General features: G+C 38.8%; 1 protein-coding gene across 2 annotated transcripts in view; it reads left to right on the forward strand.

Annotated features, from left to right (window-relative positions):
• LIN7A (lin-7 cell polarity scaffold A) overlaps positions 1 to 8,932 on the forward strand; it is a 48,334-nt gene extending 39,402 nt beyond the window's left edge. The window contains exons 4-6 of one of the 2 annotated variants that reach the window (XM_075274536.1): positions 2,046 to 2,255; positions 6,077 to 6,295; positions 8,143 to 8,932. In XM_075274536.1, coding sequence (XP_075130637.1) covers positions 2,046 to 2,255; positions 6,077 to 6,295 — 429 coding nt within the window. In that variant the 3' untranslated portion in view covers positions 8,143 to 8,932. The remainder of the gene's footprint in view (positions 1 to 2,045; positions 2,256 to 6,076; positions 6,296 to 8,142) is intronic. The other variant, XM_075274537.1, reaches the window with a different exon arrangement.
• Positions 8,933 to 9,859: the final 927 nt, after the last annotated feature.

Consider the following 9,859-nt stretch of genomic DNA (forward strand, 5'->3'; position numbering starts at 1 on the left):
ACAAACAGATAAAGAACATAAAGATAAAAATAACCAAGTTTGAGAAAATGTGTCACTTGTGGTAACATTTAATGCTAAAATACAACCCAATGTTGTTTCCATAACAATAGTGTAATGCACAGTATAATACACATAAGGACATTCACATAAGGGAAACACAACCTTCTTAATATACTGCACAGCGCCGCAGCCTCCAAGGAACAGGCACCTTACTGGTCACCTATAACAACTAGGACAGAACCAGTGTGGGATATGTGCATAGGACGTGGAATGCTACTTTCCTGCCAATTTGTTTTTTTCTATTGTTTGTACTGTGTAGCTAAGCAACATTAGCTGCAAACACGCTGGCATTTGTACAAGTTGGCTATGGTTAGCATGATGTGACTGTGAACCTAGTGGTATGGGGCTGCACATGAAAAAGGAAAGGGATAAATAATAATTGGTTGCTTTTACTAACTTGGGGCTAACACTGACCACCAATTTCCCTACAAACAAAGCCTCGGATGGATCATTACAATTAATTCTCAGGTTTTGGGCATTCAGTCTTAATACACTTACACTATGGAACTGAATTAACCCTGGAGTTTCCTTACCCTGATAACAACACCTTTTAATTATTGCACTTAGAGTCCAGGATAGGCTACAGCGCCCCCTGCTGGGCCACCTCAAGGCTTTTCAGATTAATAATAATAATAATAATAATAATAATAATAATAATAATACATTTTATTTATATAGCGCCAACATATTCCGCAGCGCTGTACAATTTATAGGGTTCAGATACAGACATACATAACAAAGAACGTCATTTCACACAATGGGACTGAGGGCCCTGCTCAAAAGAGCTTACAATCTATGAGGTAGAGGGGGTGACACAAGAGGTAGCAGGGGTGGCATTGCTTATACAGTGTTCAGACAATTTTGTGCATTAGAAATTGTGATAGGCTAGTCTGAAAAGATGCGTCTTTAGTTTGCGTTTGAAACTGTAGAAGTTGGGAGTTAATCTTATTGTCTGGGGTAGAGCATTCCAGAGAAGTGGTGCAGCTCGGGAGAAGTCTTGTATACGAGCGTGGGAGGTTCTGATAATAGAGGATGTAAGTGTTAGGTCATTGAGTGAGCGGAGAGCACGGGTTGGGCAGTAGACAGAGATGAGGGAAGAAATGTAGGGAGGTGCGGCATTATGGAGAGCCTTGTGGATGAGAGTAATAACTTTATATTTTATTCTATAATGAATAGGCAGCCAATGTAGTGACTGGCACAGACCGGAGGCATCGCTGTAGCGTCTAGCCTGATAGATGAGCCTGGCCGCTGCATTCAGAATAGATTGTAGAGGGGAGAGTTTAGTGAGGGGAAGACCGATTAGTAAGGAATTACAGTAGTCAAGGCGAGAATGAATCAGAGAGACAATAAGTGTCTTTAGTGTATCTCTGGTAAGGAAAGGGCGTATTCTGAAGATGTTTTTGAGGTGGAGGTGACATGAACGTGCGAGTGATTCAATATGAGGGGTGAAGGAAAGGTCTGCGTCAAATATGACCCCAAGGCAGCGGGCATGCTGCCTAGGAGTTATAGTAAGGCCTGAGACTGCAATGGATATATCAGGGACAGATCTGTTAGATGGTGGAAACAGTAGTAGTTCAGTCTTATAGAGATTAAGAATTAGATTAAGAAGCAACAGATCATTTTCTCTTAAAAGATGTCTAGTTAGGATAAGAATGTTCTTCTGTCCCAATAACTGTTTGCTTTGATGTTGAGAGTTATGCAAATAGGAATATAGATTTCTGAGTAAAAGCTTTTCTCCGTGTTTTAGATCAGATACAGTTCATGAATGTGCCTGCAGGATTATTCCAACTCCAGTCGCGCATACATCTTCTCCTATCCTTCCAACAGCACCGCCATGAACACATCACTTATTTCTATTGATAATTTAGTATATTAATTTAGCTGATGACTCTCTCTCTCTCTCTCTCTCTCTCTCTCTCTCTCTCTCTCTATATATATATATATATATATTATATCCTTGATAACTTGATAATCTTTTGTTTTAGGCAACAGTTGCTGCATTTGCTGCTAGTGAAGGTCATTCTCATCCTCGTGTTGTGGAGCTGCCAAAAACTGATGAAGGACTTGGCTTTAATGTCATGGGAGGAAAAGAGCAGAATTCACCAATTTACATTAGTCGCATAATTCCAGGTGGTGTGGCAGAGCGACATGGAGGACTTAAAAGGGGAGACCAGCTGCTTTCAGTAAATGGAGTGGTATGGTTAATCTGGCTTATTCAGTGTTATCTAGGTTATGAACAAGGAGGGCGATGAGATCTAACCGGACCTACATGGTCAGCGTATATGATATGTATTTTCTCGTGCTTTACCAAAAGTATGTAAAAGACTGTAGTGATTTTTTAAAGTACATTCATATGGAGGTCAATGGTATTAGAGAGCTGCACTATACCACAAACTGCAGCAAGCAAGGATTTTACCATGATTGCAGTAATAGATTTTGTAGAAAATAATTACGGTAAATTTGGTTTACACCGCACTATTATCACATGGTATGAATATACTTATATGAGTTGTTATGAAATGTACTGTATATTTTTGTGGGAAGTTAGAAAAGAATATTCTGATGTATGTCCACCAGGGCACCCAAACGAAGGAGACCACGGAGCTAGTGTGAACCTAGACTAAACCATATTCTCTATTTTACTTTTTGACATCTAGGGTGTGAGATTAATGGATGTATTTCTGGACGTCTATACTTTTGCAACCATATTTTGTTTCTCCAATAGAAATGAAGTGAGCTCTCCCAAAGAGGCATCTAACCCACATGGATCAGGTTCTGGATAGAAAAGAAGAGTGTATGCACTGCTTGTCAAATACAAATCTATAGACAAACACTGTCTGAGGCTGAGGCCCCATGTTGTGGATATGCAGTATTTTCTGTTGCAGATTTTGTTGCAGTTTTTAGAGCCAAACACAAGAATAGCTACTATATATATATATATATATATATATATATATATATATATATATTATATATACAGTCCTATGAAAAAGTTTGGGCACCCCTATTAATCTTAATCATTTTTAGTTCTAAATATTTTGGTGTTTGCAGCAGCCATTTCAGTTTGATATATCTAATAACTGATGGACACAGTAATATTTCAGGATTGAAATGAGGTTTATTGTACTAACAGAAAATGCGCAATATGCATTAAACCAAAATTTGACCGGTGCAAAAATATGGGCACCTCAACAGAAAAGTGACATTAATATTTAGTACATCCTCCTTTTGCAAAGATAACAGCCTCTAGTCGCTTCCTGTAGCTTTTAATCAGTTCCTGGATCCTGGATGAAGGGATTTTGGACCATTTCTTTCTACAAAACAATTCAAGTTCAGTTAAGTTTGATGGTCGCCGAACATGGACAGCCCACTCTCAAATGATCTGAAAACAAAGATTGTTCAACATAGTTGTTCAGGGGAAGGATACAAAAAGTTGTCTCAGAGATTTAACCTGTCAGTTTCCACTGTGAGGAACATAGTAAGGAGATGGAAGACCACAGGGACAGTTCTTGTTAAGCCCAGAAGTGGCAGGCCAAGAAAAATATCAGAAAGGCAGAGAAGAAGAATGGCGAGAAGAGTCAAGGACAATCCACAGACCATCTCCAAAGAGCTGCAGCATCATCTTTCTGCAGATGGTGTCACTGTGCATCGGTAACAATACAGCGCACTTTGCACAAGGAGAAGCTGTATGGGAGAGTGATGAGAAAGAAGCCATTTCTGCAAGCACACCACAAACCGAGTCGCCTGAGGTATGCAAAAGCACATTTGGAGAAGCCAACTTCATTTTGGAAACAAAGATTGAGTTGTTTGGTTATAAAAAAAGGCGTTATGCATGGCGTCCAAAAAGAAACAGCATTCCAAGAAAAACACTTGCTACCCACTGTAAAATTTGGTGGAGGTTCCATCATGCTTCGGGGCTGTGTGGCCAATGCCAGCACTGGGAATCTTGTTAAAGTTGAGGGTCGCATGGATTCTACTCAGTATCAGCAGATTCTTGAGAATAATGTTCAAGAATCAGTGACGAAGTTGAAGTTACGCCGGGGATGGATATTTCAGCAAGACAATGATCCAAACACCGCTCCAAATCGACTCAGGCATTCATGCAGAGGAACAATTACAATGTTCTGGAATGGCCATCCCAGTCCCCAGACCTGAATATCATTGAACATCTGTGGGATGATTTGAAGCGGGCTGTCCATGCTCGGCGACCATCTAACTTAACTGAACTTGAATTGTTTGTCCAAAATACCTTTATCCAGGATCCAGGAACTGATTAAAAGCTACAGGAAGCGACTAGAGGCTGTTATCTTTGCAAAAGGAGGATCTACTAAATATTAATGTCACTTTTCTGTTGAGGTGCCCATACTTTTGCACCGGCCAAATTTTGGTTTAATGCATATTGCACATTTTCTGTTAGTACAATAAACCTCATTTCAATCCTGAAATATTACTGTGTCCATCAGTTATTAGATATATCAAACTGAAATGGCTGTTGCAAATACCAAAATATTTATAACTAAAAATGATTAAGATTAATAGGGGTGCCCAAACTTTTTCATAGGACTGTATATACTTATGCCCCTCTCCCTGTTCAGAATATAAGCCCTACATGCAGGAGTTTCAGGAAATATTATTTACTGAAATAGTAGCTGAAACTCGGAGCAAATTTCCAACAGATGTAGTTGGGAAATCTACAGTAAGTGAATTTAACCGTGCCTGGGATAACACATGTCTATCCTAAGGTAAAACTGTTATAATCCAAAACACTGAGTTAGTAAAGTTGACTATACACAATTAATAGATGTCAGCAAAATAGCTGTCTGCCGAATCCTACGCACATCTAATGTGTATGGCTGGCTTAAGAAGAGGCGGTGGGGAAGGGGAGTAACAGAAATGCAAGAATTGTATGTAGTCTGTAACCATGGAGACATATAGCTCTGCATTGGTGATCTGGGTTAAAAATCCAATATTTACTAGTTCTCCTTATGGAGTGACGATATCCCCTCAACCCTGTCTAAGCCTCTCACCTCTGCCAGGTCAGTCCTCTCTGCGCCAAGCTGATGAGATGCAAATACATCGAAACAGCTGTCCTTGGCTGAGAGACTGTATCTGGTATAATCCCAACATCATTGCAAACAAACGCCTCTGAGAAGGTCGGCATAATGTTAAAGGGAGCGCCCTCTATATGTTTGTTTGACTGAGACTCTGTCTTCCTAATTACATCATGGAAGATAGACTTGCACATTCTCAGTCAGCGCCCTCTATTGGTGTGCATACTTGAGGCACTGGCACCCTAATTACATCATGGAAGTCAGATTTGCATATTCTTCCTATGTAGTTTTAGCATGTAATTCATGTTGATGGTCCTTTTATAGTATTTATTTTGTAAGCACAATACATACAGTTTATGCTAGGTTCACACTAGTGATGTGGTCTCCATTATTTAGGTCTTATTATTTAGGTTCAGGAGACCTGAACGACAGAGAGCTGGACCGCTAAAACAGCAGTTACACACAGACACTGGCAGACCCCGTTGACTATAATGAGGTCCACTGGGTGTCTGCTGTTTTCAAACCTAAAGCGGCAGAGAAAAAGTCCTCCATACAGGACTTTCCTCTCCTCCGATTTTAGGGGTTTCTCCAATGGAGACTATATAGAGACTCTTTTCAATTAAAGGAAAAAGGATTTAAAAAATTGCAATACTGTACCTATAATTTAAATAACACCTATTTTAGCTGAAACAGCTGACAATGTAATGTGTATAAAACGCTTGCCCAATCATGATACAAGGGAAAAAACACAAATTCTTTGTTTGCAAGGTAGATAACCCGCCACTAGAAGTTTCCTTCAGTAGAATAGCAATAGCGTTTAACTATTGAAAGTATATAGCTTTAGTAGTGGATTGCCATCTACTATTCTATTCTATTCATCTGAATAGTGTATTGCTCACATGAATAGATTACATGGTAATTATGTGAATTCTATTATATAACCTATTGCATCCTTATAACTGCAGAGTGTGGAAGGGGAGCATCATGAGAAGGCGGTTGAGCTATTGAAAGCTGCAAAAGACAGTGTTAAGCTGGTAGTGCGATACACACCTAAAGTGTTGGATGAAATGGAAGCTCGCTTTGAGAAGCTGAGGACTGCAAGGCGCAGGCAACAACAACAGTTACTAATCCAGCAGCAGCAACAACAACAGCAGCAACAGGCACAACAAAACCATGTGTCGTAGGTGAGAGTTTTCATTGCTTTCACTTCTTACCTGTGAACATTGCGGTGCATTAGTTTTCAGGATTAGGAACTTAAAAGTGTATTCTGAGATGTAAAACTCCACTTCATTTTCACCTATTAGAAGAATCAAACTAATTTGCAATATAATTATATTAACCTAAGTGTATCATTTCATCATGAGGCATGTTAAAGTGTAACTAAACTTTTGGAAAATTTTGGATTTTCTGGCAATAATTTTGTCATTAATACATTTTTTAACATATTTTGTATCCTTTGTGTGAAATCTTGCATCTATTTATTATTTTTCCTTGCTTCTGTATTGAGAGTTATTCCCTACTTTTTACTGAGTAACTGTATATGGAGTACGGTTTTGGAGTAGGGGGTAAAATGTAGAAGAAAATAAGGGTAGGGTCCCTTCAAACAGTTATATCTCCAGTATTATAAAATGTAAAAACTTGCTTTTTGAAAGAGGACTTAGGTTGAAGTGCTAGCTATATTATTTCCAGAGATATTACCGGTTGACAAATATTTATATGCAGCTGCATAATATATATGATATAAATATCTCACAGGTTATGATGCCCTACATATAACTGATTGACGTAACCCTCCCGTATACTCATTTTCTCTGTATTTTACACAGACCTGTATTCCAAGCCTGTACACAGTAACTCAGTGAGAGGTAGAAGCAGCTCTCATTACAGAAGCAAGGGGAAGAATAAAGAGATGCAGGATTTCACAGAAAGGAGACAAACTTTGTTAATAAACTATATTACAAAATAAGGCAGAGACCTAAAGTCACAATGGGTGGTACTAACTGCTGGAGACAATAAAGGAGAACAATACTGTTTGGGGGCCAGTAGGGGGCCATTTATTGTGTGGAGGCCAGAAAAGGAAGCAACAAATTGTATGGGGGCCAATAAGGATGTAATATACAGTGTGAGGGGTAAGTAAGGGGGTCTGTATACTGTGTGTGGTTGCCACACAGTAAAACGCCCCCTTTTTCTGTAACCCACATGGTTTACAGCATCCTTTACTGGTCCCCACATGGTAAAATATCTCTTTACTGGTCTCTACATGGTATACTGCCCCCCCCCTCCCACACACACACAGTATACCACTCATTCTACTGGCTCCCACATGGTATACTGCCCCTTTTAATGAATCCAACACAGAATGCCACCCATTTTACTAGCCCCCACATGGTATATTGCCCCTTTTACTGACATCCATCCTGGTAAAACACCACCTTTAGTAGCTCCCACATGATAAACAAACCCATTTACTGACCCAACATGGTAGAAAGCCCTATACACTAGCCCAAACACGGTATAGCACTGCCCCCCCCCCACAATATACCGCCCTTTTACTTGTCCCCACATAGTAAAATGCCCCCTTTACTGGCCTCCACTGGAGGGGGGGGGCAGGAAAGCACTTGCAGGCAGATTTGTATAACCACAAATAGATGATTATCTTTGCAATGCTTCATTGCCTTTAAAGTCTGGCTATAGGGTATATTTCTGCTTATGTTAAAGGACTCTATATGGCATTATTTTTGGTTTGGGAGGCATTCGGAAACTGTCAGGCTTCCTTTAATGTTTCCTAATTTTTCCCTTTTTCTTCTTTCTTCGTCTATGAATCCCTCTAGCTGTATTTAATCTACTGTTTATCTTTATAAGTAATTTTTTTGTTCATCAAACACTTTCTTTTCAGATGAATAGTACTTATTTTCTCCATGTGCCTTTACAATATATAGCACTATTTAGTTTCCTGCACATCTTAGAGCCTTATGACCCTGTCAATTTATTAGTTTGCTCTCAGTTGTTTTGCTCTTTGCTTTCACCACAGGTTTTTCTCTAGAAAGAAACACAGATAGATCAGTGGCCATGAAGCAATTCCACCAGGAGTCCATTTTGCCAAAGGATCAGAAGAGAATTTGTTCTCATTATCCAGCATAGAGATGGGTCGATAATCCTTTGGCTGAGCTATCTAAAAGCTTTTATTATAAAGGTGATGTGTTCGATAGTTAGGAGAACCTCTTTGTTTTGGACTTGCCCTCCAATATTTATTGTAACCATATAATTTAGTATTGTGTAAAGAGGATAAAGCAGTCTGTATTGATAAGTTTATTTCTATAGTTGGGTCCGAGTGCCTGGAATTGTGTCTAGAAATCCTCATTGTTCACTGGACACCAAACTGCATCAGTTTAGCGCACTAACAGATCAGCACTTGTATACACTCAAGAATATTATCCTGTACTGTATATTGTATAATCTATGACCTGTTGTTTGTAAGAAAATTCAATATTTTTTCCTTACAATAGTAAGTTATTAAATTTATACGGTTTTATGTTATTAGGCAGAGCAGCATTTTCGTTTCTGTTTTGTATGTTTAAGCAATGTTAGATACTGTAGCTGCTGCAAATTTAGAGATGAGACCTGTATTTTACATATACATATTGTATGTAGCATTTATGACCATATTGTATATGAGACAGATATTATTTGTTCTCCTGTATTGTACAAGTTTTCGTTATTCTTCCCTCTTATTTTATTGTTTTATATGCTTTGTTACATTTATGTCTGCCCAGTGTTTATATTAATCATTTATTGTCAAAATTAAATATTTTTTAATTAAATTTGCTGTGAGAGTATGTTTTTGGCTAGAAAAAGAGGACTAACATAGATGGACAATTTACAGATTGAAGGGCAAATGCCATTGTTTTCCAGTGATAGTCATGGTATTCAGTATTCTAAGTATACAACTCTGAAAAATCTACACTCTATAGTGATGTCATCCCCATGGTGACATAATCATAGGTTGTACTGTGACATCGATAGTCCAAGTTCTATGGCTCCTTGGCATCTGATGCTGTCTAGAAATGAATATCATCTTCATAAAAAAGAAATGTAGTTAATAATATGCCATAATATGCCATTCCTATGTCATAGTTCTTCTGCTATATTCTGCCATGTTTTTAAATCTTTGTGCCCTATCGCAAAATTGTCACTGGGCAGACTTGGCATTTTAGAGGTCCTGTTCAAAGTCACACTCTTTATAGGCCCCCCTCCATTTACAGGTCTGGACAGATTTGTACAAAATCTACAGATTTGGACAAAATAGTGCAGCTCACGGCACTACTTTGTCAGGTAAAATGACAAGCTCCCTATTTTATACCCCTCTATATTTCAAACAACTCTATACATTAAAATATTATCTTGGTCTTCACAAAGTAAATCATTCCCTTTACTGCCCACTTTTCTGATCCTAACTCAGTGTAATGCTCCATTAATTGATCCCCTTTACTAACTCAAACATGGTATAACACCCCCTTCACTGTCCCTCACACAGTATAACATCCCCCTTTCTGGCCCCTACACAGTATAATACCAATTTGAAGGAAAATAATATCCCCTTTACTGGCCACCAGACAGAATAGTGCCCTATTTACTAGCCAAGGAAGTACTTTCCTGTCCACATGTTCCCTGCGGAGATCTCATGGCAAGCACACTGACCCCATTATAGTCTATGGGGTGCGTGTGCTTTCACTGCACACCAATTGCCA

The sequence above is a fragment of the Leptodactylus fuscus genome, chromosome 5 (genome assembly GCF_031893055.1).
Source record: "Leptodactylus fuscus isolate aLepFus1 chromosome 5, aLepFus1.hap2, whole genome shotgun sequence".
NCBI lineage: Eukaryota > Metazoa > Chordata > Amphibia > Anura > Leptodactylidae > Leptodactylus > Leptodactylus fuscus.